At 34.7% G+C, this 15,972-nt stretch overlaps 1 protein-coding gene across 1 annotated transcript in view; it reads right to left on the reverse strand.

The window, feature by feature from the left end:
- LOC150099138 (tyrosine-protein phosphatase non-receptor type 13-like) overlaps positions 1-15,972 on the reverse strand; it is a 470,034-nt gene that overhangs the window by 348,582 nt on the left and 105,480 nt on the right. Inside the window, exon 11 of the mRNA XM_090403679.1 lies at positions 2,059-2,139. Coding sequence (XP_090259805.1) covers positions 2,059-2,139 — 81 coding nt within the window. The remainder of the gene's footprint in view (positions 1-2,058; positions 2,140-15,972) is intronic.

A 15,972-nucleotide genomic window follows, 5' to 3' on the forward strand; every position in this document is an offset into this window, starting at 1 on the left:
TTTAGTTGAAAGAGACCAGATAAAGGTTCCTCATGTCAATGGGAATCAAACCAGGTCTTTGTGATCAAATGGCTTCGTCTATACAGACTGAGCCAAGGTGGCTCTCCCATAAAGGGAAATAAAACTGAACATTGAAAATTACTGAGGCATTTTCCTACTGAGTGTTCCTGAAAAGTATAACTTTTATGCGTGTTATACACTTGCATAAAAAGCGTATACTTGAGAAACGGTTGAGATCGATTGCAGAAGGGAAGCTTAGTGAAGAACAAGCTGGATTCAGGACTAATAGATGCTGTCAGGATCAAATTTTCACTTCATGACAAACAGTTGAGAAATATAACAAAGATCAGTATTTAAGTTTTGCAGACCTGCAAAAGGAATATGACAAGGTGTCAAGAGAAAAGCTAATCAAAACTCTACAGTTATATGGTGTCAATGGAACATTATATCAAGCAGTACTTAAGTCTTTATTTGAGTTGTAAGTCAGCAGTTAGAATTGAAGGAAGTAGAGGAAGATGGTTTGATGTTAAATCTGGTGTCAGACAAGGATGTACATTATCCACTCTTTTATTATCCATATGGATCATGTTACGAAGGAAAGCAATATTAAACCTTTACTATAGGCAGAGGATGCTATACTTTTAAATAAATCCAATACAAGTCTGCAAGATTCCCTGATTCCAAGATTCCCTGCTGATGAAAATCATCAATAACAAGACAAAGACAATGAAAATAGGCAGAAACATTGAAAATGTTAATGTATTGTGAATGGAGAACCTATAGAACAAGTAAAACATTTTGGCTACTTAGGCACAATTTTTAGTGAAGATGGTAAATTGAATATAGAAATAGACAACAGAATCAACAAAGCTGGTATGGTGGGAAGTCAATTGAATAAATTCATATGGAATAAGAGAGAAATTGGTCAGAACACTAAATTAGCCATATACAAGACAGTGTTCAAACCCATTTTAACTTATGGATCTGAGAGCTGGGTCAGAAGTAAAACACTTGACCAAAGACTGGAGACCGCAGATATGAGAGTCCTGAGAAGGATTATAAGCGTGAACATATGGCATCAATGACAATATCATATTAAAAATGATGATATTAGGAAAGACCTTGACATTGTTATCATCTAAGAATGTGTTAGCAGAGCTAATCTCAGTGGTATGGTTACTTAAACAGAATGGGAGAGGAAAGATTAGCAAAGCAAGTGTTCTCTGCCAGGTTGGCAGGAAAAACACCCAGAGGAAGACTAAGATATAGGCGAATTGATACAGTAAAAAGTGCATTATAAGACAGAAATATAATATCTAATAATGTTGGAGTCTTGAAGGTAACAGATTGGTTTGGAAAAAATTGTTGATAGGAAGTTAGGAATGATGTAATCTTTTCATGTAGTAGTGTTATAATATCATGTACACCCCTTGAGAATACATCTCAGGAATTTGTTTATGATGAGGATGTGTAAAAAATATAGTTCAATTAATACACGTGAGACTGTTTTTAAGAGTGTGTGGAGGGGAAGAAATGGCTTCTTGTCCTGTATATGATAAGGCATTCACAAAAAAAATAAGCAGCTAACTGTTTGAAAGAGGAATAAGTAAAGTTGTTTTCTGACCAGAAAAGAACCAGAAAATTGGTATAAATTTTGAATGGGTGGTAGATATGACAAGTTTAAATTATTTTAAGGCAGGGCGTTATAAGTGCATAAAGATAATGAGTAGAGATCGATGGAGATTATGATGATGATAATAAATTTCCAGAATTTAGCAAGTGATAATAGCTATAAGGGCAGTATTACTGGTACGCAACTTAAGGAAATAAATTTCTTGAAAATAGTAGGAAATATAGGTATATTTCTTAACAATAAAGCTGAAAGAAGATTTAATACATTTTTTTGAATAAATATATATGAATTGTCAATCATAATTGGATGTAATGATATACATCTTTAGAATGACATGCACTCCCTTTTTCATTTCAATTAGAGGTCTGAAAAATGCCTATTAAAATACATATCATAAGAGAACACATTTTGAAAATTATACTCACTTCCATATTTTGAAATGGCAGTAATACAACTGGTATATTTGGTTTTAGACTTTGTATAATAAATTCTGGTCCATTTAATTTCTAAAGAAAAGCAAAGAAAATATAAGTTGTTAAAAAAAAAAATATATATATATATATATATATGTTATAGACTAAATGATTAATACGGGCATTATAAAATCAGACAAACAAAATCAGCCACTGTAATAAATTTCACACTGTTAATCATAAATGATTACATTGACAAGTCAATATGAATGCTGCTTTCATCTGGTCAGGCAAAGTGATACCGATGATACCTTTTTGGCAGTATTAAAAGCGGTAGGGGTTGGAGAGATTGTTCAGATTTCTTTTTGTCAGGAGACTTGAAGGGAACTTTGCCCAGGTCACTCAAATTTTTACAAAATCAGCATATTTGACAATGACAGAAAAAGTGAAAGAGTCAAAAACCAAAGTGACTTGGCCCATAACATATAAACATCTTATACAGGTATTGTAATATGCATATGGCAATTTGAATTCAACATTATGTTCACACTGAAAAAATATTTCAGATATTGCGTGATGTCCATATCGCTATTGGCCATGGCAGCAGAAACCGCATGGAAAAATAATTAAATGCAAAATATAAAAATGTTACAATGGAGATGATCATAATTTAGGTTAGGAGTTTTTTTTTTTTTTTTTTACAAATCAAATTGCCCATATGGATTGTAGCTTTATTCACAATGTGGTCAATTTAATAAATTGATCAATATTTATCAGGCTGCATGGCCATTTTAGTCATTATTTATAATGGCTGGGCATTATGAATAATGACCTATTAATCACTTGGCCATATATACAGCTAGAAAGTTTTTTGATTACTCCACCTTTACCACGAGTTGCCTAAGACTTGCACTATATGCGGGTCACCAGACTTGCACTACTTGCAGACACAAACTTGACTTTCTTGTCTATTTGCATACTTGGGAAATTGGATTAAAAACAGGTTTAAAATAGCTTGGTATCTTTAACATATATATAGCTATTTACAAATGTCAAAATACTATAAAAGTCAAGGGAGAAAAAAAATAAGAGTATGATCTACTTAGTGTATAATATGAATACGTATTCACAAGAAAGATATTTAATTAGCCAAATATTTCAGTCTGAAAATTGCAGACCATATTTGGCTAATTATATATCTTTCTTGTGAATACGTGTTTATATTATACAATCTTTATATCACAAGTGTCCTTAAAATATCAAATGATCTACTTATTTTAATCACATGACTAGTTTCATTTTACTGGAAGACTTTATCAGGTGCACAAACATACAAGATATGTTTGTGATATGTTCCTTAAAAAACATTCCAAGAATATAACTGTCATTATATTAAAAACTAGTTGCTGGCATTCAAAGTAATTCCAGATCTAACTGTATTGTTGAACACATGAACATTATGTGTTTCATGTTGACTATAGTTGAATAGCAGAAGAGTAACAATTTGATAGGTTGTATCTAAGAAAACTAGTTGTGCTATATAAAATAAAGGTCATTCATCCTAGAGATGATTCACTGAAGAGGTGATTTATCTCCTAGATTTAATGATACCAATTTTTTTAATATTTTTTTTATGTGGTTCCTGCTCACAAATGGCTATTAGTAAACCTATGGTACATTTGTACCATAGGTGAGCTAAGGATTTTTTTTTTTTTTTTTTTTTTATCATTTATATATATTTTTGTCATTTTTTAAAAAAAATTTACACTTATATAGACCAGGAGTCTTTAAGGGTCAAAGCTGTATAACTGAGAGGAAACCTCCACATCAGATCTTCACTTTGCAACAAACAGTTGAGAAAGCATGGGAATATAACAAAGATCTGTATTTAAGTTTTGTCGATCTGGAAAAGGAATGACAAGTTGCTAAGAGAGAAGCTATTTAATACGCTACAGTTATATGGTGTCAATGGGGCATTATATCAAGCAATACTTAGTCTTCATTTGAGTTGTAAGTCAGCAGTTAGAATTGAAGGAAGTACAGGAAGATGGTTTACTGTTAAATCTGGTGTGAGACAAGGATGTACATTATCCCCTGTGTTATTCATTATCTATATGGATCACATTATGAAGGAAAGTGGTATTAAACATGACATCAGAATTGGAGATGTTAATATCAGCTCTTTGGTTTAAGCGGACAATATTATACTTCTAAATAAATCCGCTACAAGTTTGCAAGATTCCCTGACTAAAATGAATAACTGTTGTAATAGATATGGTATGAAGGTCAGCATTAAAAAGACAAAGACAATGGAAATAGGTAGAATTGTTGAAAATATCAACTGTGTTGTGAACGGGGAACCTGTTGAACAAGTAAAACATTTCAGCTACTTAGGCACGATTTTTAGTGAAGACAGTAAATTAAATATGGAAATAGCCAACACAATTAACAAAGCTGGTATGGTAGGCAGTCAATTGAATAAATTCATATGGAATAAGAGAGAAATTAGTCAGAACACTAAATTAGTTGTATACAAGACAGTGTTCAAACCAGTTTTAACTTATGGATCTGAGAGCTGGGTCAGAAGGAAAACACTCAACCAAAGACTAGAAACCACAGATATGAGAGTCCTGAGAAAGATTAGAGGAGTGAACAGATGGCATCAATCAATGGTAATATCGTATTAAAAACAAGGATATTAGGAAAGAACTTGACATTGTCAGCATCCAGGAATGCGTTAGCAGAGCTAATCTCATGGGGTATGGTCACTTAAACAGAATGGGTGAAGAAAGATTAGCAAAACAAGTGTTTTCTGCCAGGTTGGCAGCAAAACGACCCAGAGGAAGACCAAGATATAGCTGGATTGATACGGTACAAAGTGCCTTATACGATAGAAATATAGGATCTGATAATGTTGGAGTCTTAACAAGTAACAGACTGATTTGAAGGAAAATTGTAGATAGGAAATTAGTAATGATGTAAATGTTTCATGTAGTACTATCATATCCTGTACACCCCTTGAGGGTACAGGATATGATAGTACTACATATGATAGGAAGTTAGTAATGATGTAAATTTTTCATGTAGTACTATCATATCCTGTACACCCCTTGCTCTAGAGACTAAACAGGGAACTTTTTTCAGGCCACTTCTGCTCTCCAATAAGCAGGACAGCAGCAGTCTCACATCAGATGATGAAATTCATCTTCCACTTAAGGTCTCAAAATCCATGTCCACAGTGGGATTCGAACCCGCATCCTGTTGATTGGAGAGTGGGTATGTTAACCACTCGACCAACTAGTTTGGTAGTGTAAAATTTACTTTATTTTATAATTAGGTTGCATATCTCTTGTTAATTGCTCTATTCCCCTTTCCTTATACTCCTTGCTAAATAAGATCTTTCGCTGTGCCTTTTTATATAATCCTCAGTGTCCTATTTTCAATAAAAGTCGTGTGCAAACCTTCAAACAAAGAGAATGCCTCAAGCTAGAGCCAATTTTTCCCTGATTGGAAATCTGGTATCAAATCCTTTTCGGAACTAAGAGAATTTATTTGTTTAGCTGGGCAATCTGAGTTCCTATACAAGATAGAATTTCTTGTCAGAGATATGATTCACAGATTATCAAGATTTCCAAAACTATCAGAATCAACTCAAGCCCTTACTAATTTACTCTTAACTGCAGTCTTAACCATTTCCTATCTTAAACTCCCACGCTTCTCACATATACAGGTTCTATATTTATAGCAGGTGGTGCATTGACTTAAATGATCAGACATATTTTGGGTTAAAAGACAAAGAAATTTATTCATACTAAATACGATACATGTTAAGCAAAACTTAAACTAGTTTAAAGGTCCTCAAAATTAAATAAGCTAAACTAACACACAAGATAAGGTTCACAATAGGTATATTTCTCATCAGATGATATATAACAAAATTTCAACCTGCCCATATCCCAATTACTTAATACAAATAAGTAGATTAAGTCTCACTTCCTCCTTAATTGACTTCAATACAATACATCGACCTAAAATTAACGATAATCTTGAAACTTTACACTTCTGATACTAAACATCCTTGTTAGAGAAATGTATCAAAGTCCTGACTTCTGCCTTAATGAGTCTGATTTACAAATTTTATACACAATTGCTCACCCTGGCTTCAAGATATTATACAATAAGTCATAAACTCTGCTTTACTGGCCTGAAGAATTCAATTACATGATACTTCTCATTCTGTTCCTTTAGACTTTCTTCCGATCGCTTCCTTGTCTTTCGATTCCTTGTTCCTGATCTCGGCCAGTTGATAATTCTTTGGACATGTGCTTCCTTCTAACCTTATGCTCAGGAACCCATCAGACGGAAATGTGCATTTGGAGCTACTCGATACCTTGGCGTTCACTGTTTGTCTCATTGAATGGAATACTATGTTTGGACAAGCCTGCTACTTAGCCACATCATCACCACCGAACGACACTTACTCATTTTTGTCACGTCGAAGCAACTACCGACGGAAAACTGCAGGGGACAGCCAACACCCAAAACCTGAACGAGTTGAAAAATAACTACCAAAAAGAAGCCTCGAACTAGCATCGCTACAACTTTTATAGGCTCCGTGTCCATTGATTTTGCAGATCCCACCCAAATTTTGCACATCACACCTTCTCTTCTTATTACATCTTCACAAGGTTAGTTTACAGTGCCTTCGGTTCATATCGCAATCGCTCGCGGTCATGTTATTAATCAGATTACGATTGTTTACGCTAAACTTTGACCTTGTTACAAAGTCTCCTTTACAATACCCTTATTTTCTGTCATTATTTAAGGACCACTTACAATCTTATACATAAAATTTTTACATGAAAAGACTATTAATACTATATGTACAAAGATTCAACTATTATCTATTTATAAGTCTTTTTTTTTTCTTTTCAAGAAGATATTGCATCTCAGTTAAATCCTGAATGAAACACTGAAAGACATTTAAGTGTTCATTCCAGATTTAACAGTAGTACTCGTTCCTCAATTTCTAAGAATTCAATAGCCTCCGAGAACATTTTTTTTCACATTCACGATGTTCATCATGATAAATGAACTATGGAGGCTGGCTGAATAAATGCACATGGAACAGAAGAGAATCAGACAAAACGACAAGCTAACTAGCAGCATATAAAGTAGTGCTCAAACTAATTTTAACATACAGATCAAAAATCTGGTTTAAAATAGAAGCTGATCAATTACTGATATGAAAATTCTGAGGAAAGAGTTTGAAAACAAGAACAAACTACGGATACTTAGTGACAGAACCTGAAAAAATTTCCTCTGAATTAATCTTGTAAGAACCCTTCAGTAATTTGAATGTCTCAATCATATCACCCCTTTTCCACCTATCAACCAATTTCTATAACCTACAGATCTTCAACCTGTTCTCATAAGGTTCATTCCATAGACCAGCTATCATCTTGATCACTCGCCTCAGAATCCTCTCTACCCACCTCTCTATCAAGAAGAAACCCAGGGGGCCCAGATCTAAGCAGAGTAGTCAAGATGGGGTCTTATCAAGGCTCGATAAAGAGGAACAATAACTTGTTTATCTCTGCTCATCAAAGTATTCTTCAGTAACCAAGAGATCTGATGAGCTGATTTAGCCACTTTTGCAATGTGCCCCCTAAACTTCAACTCCCTATCCACCAACACACCCAAATCTCTGGCTTCGTCAACCTCCAGGAGTACAGTTCCACCAATGTGATATACTGCTGCTAATTTTTTCACCCCAAAATGCATAACCTTACACTTTGCTACATTAAACTGACATCCATTCTCATTAGCCCAGACTGTCAATCTATCCAAATCATCCTGCAAAATTTTGACATCATGTGCATTCACTATTGCTCTAGCCAACTTTGCATCATCAGCAAATAAATGAACAGTTCCTCTCAGATCCTTTCCTATATCATTAATGAACAAATTAAATAGCAGTGGTCCAAGAACACAACCCTACAGCTGTTAAAAAACAAGCCTTCTTTTGGACTCCATTCCTGAAAAAACTACTCTCTGATATCTCTTCATCAACCACCCTCCAAATCCACCTCACCAACCCTATATCCATCCCCATGTGCTGCAATTACTGATTAGAATTCCATATTGTATCCTGTCAAAGACCTTTGCAAATTCCAACAGTATCAAATGTAAATCCATATCCTTTATTCAACTCAGCTGTCCAGAGCAAGTTACTGAGGCATGACCTACCCTTCACAAAACTATGCTGCCCTCCAATGGGACATTATATCAAGCAATACTTAGTCTTTATTTGAGTTGTAAGTCAGCAGTTAGAATTGAAGTACAGGAAGATGGTTTAATGTAAAATCTGGTGTAAAACAAGGATGCACATTATCCCCTCTGTTATTCATTATCTATATGGATAACATTATGAAGGAAAGTGTATTAAATATGATATTAAAATTGGAGATGTTAATGTCAGCTCTTTGCTAAATGCAGATGATGTTATACTTCTAAATATATCCGCTACAAGTCTGCAAGATTCCCTGACTAAATTGAATAACTGTTGTAATAGATATGGTATGAAGGTCAGCAATAAAAAGACAAAGACAATGAAAATAGGCAGAATCATTGAAAATGTCAACTGTGTTGTGAACGGAGAACCTGTGAAACAGTAAAACATTTCAGCTACTTAGGCACAATTTTTAGTGAAGATGGTAAATTAAATATGGAAATAGACAACAGAATCAACAAAGCTGGTATGGTAGGAAGTCAATTGAATAAATTCATATGGAATAAGAAAGAAATTAGTCAGAACACTAAATTAGCTGTATACAAGCTAAAAAAAAGTTGTTAAAACCAGTTTTAACTTATGGATCTGAGAGCTGGGTCAGAAGTAAAACACTTGACCAAAGACTAGAGACCGCAGATATGAGAGTCCTGAGAAAGATTAAAGGCATGAACAGATGGCATCAATGGCAATATCATATTAAAAACGAGGATATTAGGAAAGAACTTGACATTGTCAGCATCCAGGAATGCGTTAGCAGAGCTAATCTCAGGTGGTATGGTCACTTAAATAGAATGGGAGAGAAAAGATTATCAAAACAAGTGTTCTCTGCCAGGTTGGCAGGAAAACGACCTAGAGGAAGACCAAGATATAGGTGGATTGATATGGCACAAAGCGCCTTAGAAGACAGAAATATGATCTGATAATGTTGGAGTCTTGACAAGTAGCAGATTGATTTGAAGGAAAATAGAAAGGAATGTAGATAGGAAGTTAGTAATGATGTAAATTTTTAATGTAGTACTATCATATCCTGCACATCCCATGAGGGTACATGGCAGGAATTTGATGATGATCAAAAAACGACCCTGAGGACAATCAGGATCTAAGTGGATTGATACAGTAAAATTGCCTTAAATGACAGAAAAATAAGATCTGATAATACTGGAGTCTAAAGAGATAACAGATTAATTTGGGGAGAAATATTCAATAGGAAGTTAGTAAATATCTAAATTTTTTGTAGTTCTGTCATGATAGCCTGTACATTTCCGAGGGTACATAAATAGGAATTTGATGATGATGATGATAATCTCTTGGAGTGCACTATACATGACAGTCAAACCTAGTATATCATTATTAGTATCCTGAACGGTTTTCTTCCAAATGCTTAGCAGGTCTCTGATTTGATAATTTCTTAAAATTCTGTCTTCTAAAGCAGCTGAATTACATCCCTTGTTTTCCTTCAAACATCTGTTTTTCTAATCTCTCATTTTCTTGTAAACTAATGTAGTTTATTAGTTTACAAGAAAATTGATAATAATCAGGAAAGAATAATAAAACTAATAAAACAGAAAACTTTTGTTAGAGGTTTTATTTGCAAAAATTCATACCCAAGTAACAAGGTTATCTTTAGTAAATTCAAAAATTAAATAAGCCAAAAGTACACAACTGAAAAAATCAGTGCAGTTTTTTTAGTGTAATTTATTTTTCTGCAGCAGCATCATCATTATCAAATTCCTAGCATATACCCTCTGGAGGAGAGGGGGAGGGGGGGTGAGAATATTTATTATGATACCACTACATGATATTACGTCATTACCAACTTCTTGTAAACAGTTTTCCTCTAGATTAATATATCTGTTGTCTGTCAGGACTCCAAATATTGTCAGATCTTATATTTCAATCTTCTAACACACTTCTTCTAACTGCATTGGTCTACCTTGGTCTTCTTCTTGCCATTCTGGCAAAAAAAAAAACACTTAATCTGTTTAAATGAACATATCACCTGAGTTATCTGTACTCACACATTCCTGAATGGTAACAATAATGCATTCCCCCTATATGTTCATTTTTAATATAATTCTGTAATTCACAGTGAAGAATTTATGGAGACACAACACGTGTTAGAATAATTATTTAACATTAACTGTCGTTTCGACCTCTGTATTGAGGTCATCATCTGTAACTATACATACGTACAATATATAAGCTACATGTTGCTGCACTATACAAAAGCAAAATGAATCTAAATGTTTGTTATTCATTTATCCTAGCATGACCTCTGGTGAGGGGGAAAAAAAATGGGACTACATTAAACAATTTCTACAGTCCTTTCATATCGAGATTTTCTTCTTTCTGCGGTTGTTCTGGTTGCTATATGGGTTGAAGATGGGTCCTCCACATTCTTGGAATAATTAATCCATCATTTTGGTTCAGATTTGAATGATGTTTCAGCATTTCACAAGCTTCTTTGAATTTTCTTTCATACCAGGTTTTGGTGCAGTGTAGGGACTTGGTGCCTTTCCAATCAATTCTGTGGCATGTGTGGAATGGGTGGGCTGATAGGCCCATTTTACATAGTGGAGGTATTTAATGTGGCTTTTGTGTTCATCTTTTCTGATTGGGATGGTGTATCCTGTTTCCCCCTATGTAAAGTAGGTTTACAAAATTCAATATATTCAATTTTGTAAACCCCTGGGTGGGCAAGGTATGGAAAAGGATCTTTGAAGGTGCTAAGTAAATTTCTTAGTTTTGCTGGGGTTTGAAGGTTGTCTTGATGTTGTATTTAAGTAGTATTCTATCTATTTTTTCTAAAAAATGGCATTCTTGTAATCTTTTTTCTTTTAATGGCATTTTTATGGAAGATCTTGTGAACTGTTTTTTTTTTATTGTAGCCATTTTTTACAAATGTTTGGTTAATGATTTCAAGTTCTTGGTTCAGAGCTTGTTTGTTGGAGCAAATTGTTAAGGTTTTGTGTCTGAGGGTGCTGATGACTCATAGTTTTTGTAATGGATGGTAGTAGGAATTATTATATATGTATTGGCCTGTATATGTGGGTTTGCGATAGACAGTGAAGCAGAGGCAGCCTGAGGGAAGAAGTGTGACGAGTGTGTCTAGAAAAGGAAGAGAGTTTTCGATTTCGATGGTGAATTGGATACATTTGTGTTGTTTGTTCAGATGGCTTAGGAATGTATTTAATGTTTCGCAGCTGTGGGGCAAAATGGCAAAAATATCAACATATCTGAGCCAGAGTTTGAGTTTTACGCTGGCTGAATCCAGAGCTCGATGCTCGAAATCTTCCATGTAAAAGTTAGCTATTGAGGGAGAAAGTGGTGAGCCCATGGCCGTACCTTCTTTTTGTAAGTAAAAATTATTTTGCCACATGAAATACATGGAGCAGCAGAGTACATGGGCAAAGAGGAGCAGTGATATCGGGTGGAAATATGTTTTGTAAGAGAAGAATAGTATCGTTGATCGGGACATTACCGTAAAGAGCATTTATCTAAGCTGACTAATAAATCTTTGTCATTGAGTGTCATGTTTCTAATCTTCTTTATGAAGTGTTATGTATCTTTTATGTAGGAGGTGGAAATGACCTATCAACTCTTTGAGTGTGGCCACTAATTTCTTGGCTAAGTGATAATTAGGGCTGTCAATTCCTTCAACTATTCGTTGTAGCGGAATGTTTGTTTTGTGTATTTTTGACAGGCCGTAAATTCTGGGAGCATGGACATAATGAGGTATAAGTTGTATGCGAAGGTTTCTGTGGTTTATCAGTTCATAAGAAAGATTCTGGTAATTGAACCACGTGTTTATTACAATAAATAACAATAAAAAACAAACCCGACAAGTTTCTTAAGTCATATGACTTGCATCTTTAGGGGTCAAAGGTAACTGAAAGTTTAAACACATGAAGTGAGAAATTACTCAAAATAGTTCATTCTATGCAGTTATCTAACTGTTCATTAAATTGAATATCCGAATGTAGATTCAGTGCAATGCTAAGTTTGAACAATGCTGGATGCTGTCACGTTGTGTTGTTCACGTTCACATTGTCTGAGGTCTGACTTGGGTATATTTTTTATCAATGCTGACCAAACTTGGTGTAGAATTAGGCCTTCATTTTTGTTGCATTGCGTTGGAATTCTAAGCATGTTTGTAACTTCTTTAAATTTCCTTATGAAACAAGTTTTTTCAATGTAAGACATGTTTGTTTTTTGCCAGAGTACATTATGGATATATGCATAGGACCTTCAGACATCTTAGCAAGTTTGGATGTAATCAACCTGTTTACAAATGTTCCTAGAAATGAAACAGTAAATCTCCTTGAAGACCTTTTTCCTCCAAACATCACAGAACTTTATAAATATTGCATAAAAAATACTTTTTTCATGTATCAAAATAAATTTTGGGAACAAAAAGAAGGACTGGCTATTGGCTCCCCCCTTTCCCTGACTTTAGTTAACCTATATATGGAACATTTTGAAAATAATGCTTTAAACAATTATCATAAAAAAACGCAAATCTGGCTACGCTATGTAGATGATATTTTCATCATATGGCCAGTAACAACAGAAGAACTAACTGCTTTCAAATCAAAGATTACCTGAATAATATACACAATAACATAAAATTTACTTTGGAACAAGAAGAGCATAAAAAACTTCCCTTTCTTGATATCCTAATAGAAGTGAATGAAAAAGATAATAAATTATCTTTCTCCATCTATAGAAAACCCACCAACACAGGAAGATTTCTTAATGCGGCCTCACACCACCACCCCTCATAAATGATAAGTTTAATTAAAGCCTTGAGGGACAGAGATTATAATATTTCCAGCACAGAAAAACAAAGAAATGAAGAACTTCAACATTTAACACAGATCCTCAAAAAAAATGGTTATGAACCGAAGACTATCAAAAAAATCCTGAACACACCTCCTGCAATCATCTCACAAAAGCAAGATTTCAAGAATGCAATCACGCTTCCATACATCAAGAATGTTACAGACAAAATGGCCAAATTACTAAACAAACATAACATCATGTTGAAGGTTTATTTTTCACTTGGTTAGAGTATAATAAATTTAGTTTAATCCTTTATCCAAGTGTGAGCAAACAAAGTTTGCGCCTGAAAGTATCTTCAGGACTGGATTAAGGTAGTACAACACCAGGGAAACTCGTTGCAAAGGTGGAGCAAGCTACCAACACTCCTATCTCAGTCTCTCCTATAATGCAAAACACATCTCTTTGCGGATATGTCTAATGTTATGCATTAAGGGAAGGGCCACTACCCAGACTAGTTTCGACCTTTATTGAGGTCTCTTCAGTGGGAGCCAGGCCCAAGTGGATATCAGGCAGAAGCATTAGCAGGTCATCTCTACCTATAGTAATTGAGAATTGGTGTGCCACCCTTTTTTAATAATTTACTTTCTGAGCTCCCACTGAAGAGACCTCAATAAAGGTCTAAACTAGTCTGGGTAGTGGCCCTTCCCTTAATGCATAACATTAGACATATCCGCAAGGAGATGTGTTTTGCATTATAGGAGATACTGAGATAGGAGTGTTGGTATCTTGCTCCACCTTTGCAACGAGTTGCCCTGGTGTTGTACCACCTTAACCCAGTCCTGAAGATACTTTCAGGCACAAACTTTGTTTGCTCACACTTGGATAAAGGATTAAACTAAATTTATTATACTCTAACCAAGTGAAAAATAAACCTTCAACATCTTTCTCTAAATCCAGAGTAAATTATTAAAAAAGGGTGGCACACCAATTGGCAATTCCTATAGGTAGAGATGACCTGCTAATGCTTCTGCCTGATATCTCCACTTGGGCCTGGCTCCCACTGAAGAGACCTCAATAAAGGTCAAAACTAGTCTGGGTAGTGGCCCTTCCATTAATGCATAACATTAGATATATCCGCAAGGAGATGTGTTTTGCATTATAGGAGATACTGAGATAGGAGTGTTGGTAGCTTGCTCCACCTTTGCAATGAGTTTCCCTGGTGTTGTACCACTTTAACCCAGTCCTGAAGATACTTTCAGGCGCAAACTTTGTTTGCTCACACTTGGATAAAGGATTAAACTAAATTTATTAAACATAACATCAAAGTGGCTTTTCCACCGTTGGAAAAAATTTCAAGATCTCTACATCCCCCAAAACCTCCACATCATCCTTTAAAAAAACCAGGTGTATATAATATTCATTGTTCCTGTGGCATCTGCTATGTAGGCCAGATGGGAAGATCAGGGGAAATTTGCATGAACGAACACCAAAAAGACGTGCACAAAAGAAGAGAACACAAATAATGCTGGCAAAAAACAAACATGTCTTACATTGAAAAAAATTGTTTCATAAGGAAATTTAAAGAAGCTACAAACATGCTTAGAATTCCAATGCAATGTAATAAAAACCAAGGCCTAATTCTACACCAAGTTTGGTCAGCATTGATAAAAAATATACCCAAGTCAGACCTCAGACAATGTGAATGTGAACAACACAACGTGACAGCATCCAGCATTGTTCAAACTTAGCATTGCACTGAATCTACATTTGGATATTCAATTTAATGAACAGTTAGATAACTGCATAGAATGAACCATTTTGAGTAATTTCTCATTTAGTGTGTTTAAACTTTCAGTTACCTTTGACCCCTGAAGATGTAAGTCATACGACTTACGAAACTTGTCGGGTTTGTTTTTTAATTCTTATTTATGAAAATAAACATGTGGTCCAATTATCGGAATCTTTCTTATGAGGCATAAGTTTTTTTATTGTTTCCTCTGGCCATGTGATCACCGATTTGATTAATCCTGTTGTTTTCTTTTTGATCCAGTTTGTAGGCTTGTAATTCACCATTTGGTAAGTGTTGTGGTCAGATACCAATAGGTTCATTTTATCCAGGTATGCTGTCCAATCAAGGACAACAGCAGTATTACCTTTATCTACTTTTGTAATTAAGATGTCAATGTTTTCAACGTTCCTTTTTATTTGCATAGTCTTTGTTTATGGATGATTTTCATACCAAATATCTTACAGCAGTTATTTATTTAGGAATCCTAAAAACTTGAGCTGGGTTTATTTAAGAGTATAACATCATCTGCATAAAGAGATGAGTTAAATATCAATAATTTTGATATCAGATCTAATGCCACTTTCCTTCATGACATGATTTGTGTAGACGATGAATAACTGTGGAGAAAGAACACAGAAATACACAGTCTATATCTGACTTGCAGATGAGATATATAACCGTATTGCTTAATATAATGTAAGTTGTATCTCCCTCATAAATCCCATCAAAAAAGTCACATCATAACCAGCTGAAACATACAAAACCATAGTAGAATCTCTTCACTACAAACTCACTTCCGCATCTATTTTACTAACATCTGTGGCATTATTATTAAACATAAATGGTGTCTGCCATCAATTGCAGTCTTCCAGACCCAAACATCTTATTTCTGACAGAAACTCAGATCGTATCTACATCTACTACAGTCCACCTCTGGTGCCCAAACACACACTTCACAATTCTTATCTCCACAAGGGTTGCACCTGAACCTTTGTGAAATCTGAGATAGCCTGACAGAGAATGGCTAATTTAGAATCTTCAGCTTTTGACCTTCTCTGGCTCA

The sequence above is a fragment of the Typopeltis vanoorti genome, chromosome 14 (genome assembly GCF_054136105.1).
Source record: "Typopeltis vanoorti isolate ZY-2024b chromosome 14, IOZ_Tvanoo_1.0, whole genome shotgun sequence".
NCBI classification, from domain to species: domain Eukaryota; kingdom Metazoa; phylum Arthropoda; class Arachnida; order Uropygi; family Thelyphonidae; genus Typopeltis; species Typopeltis vanoorti.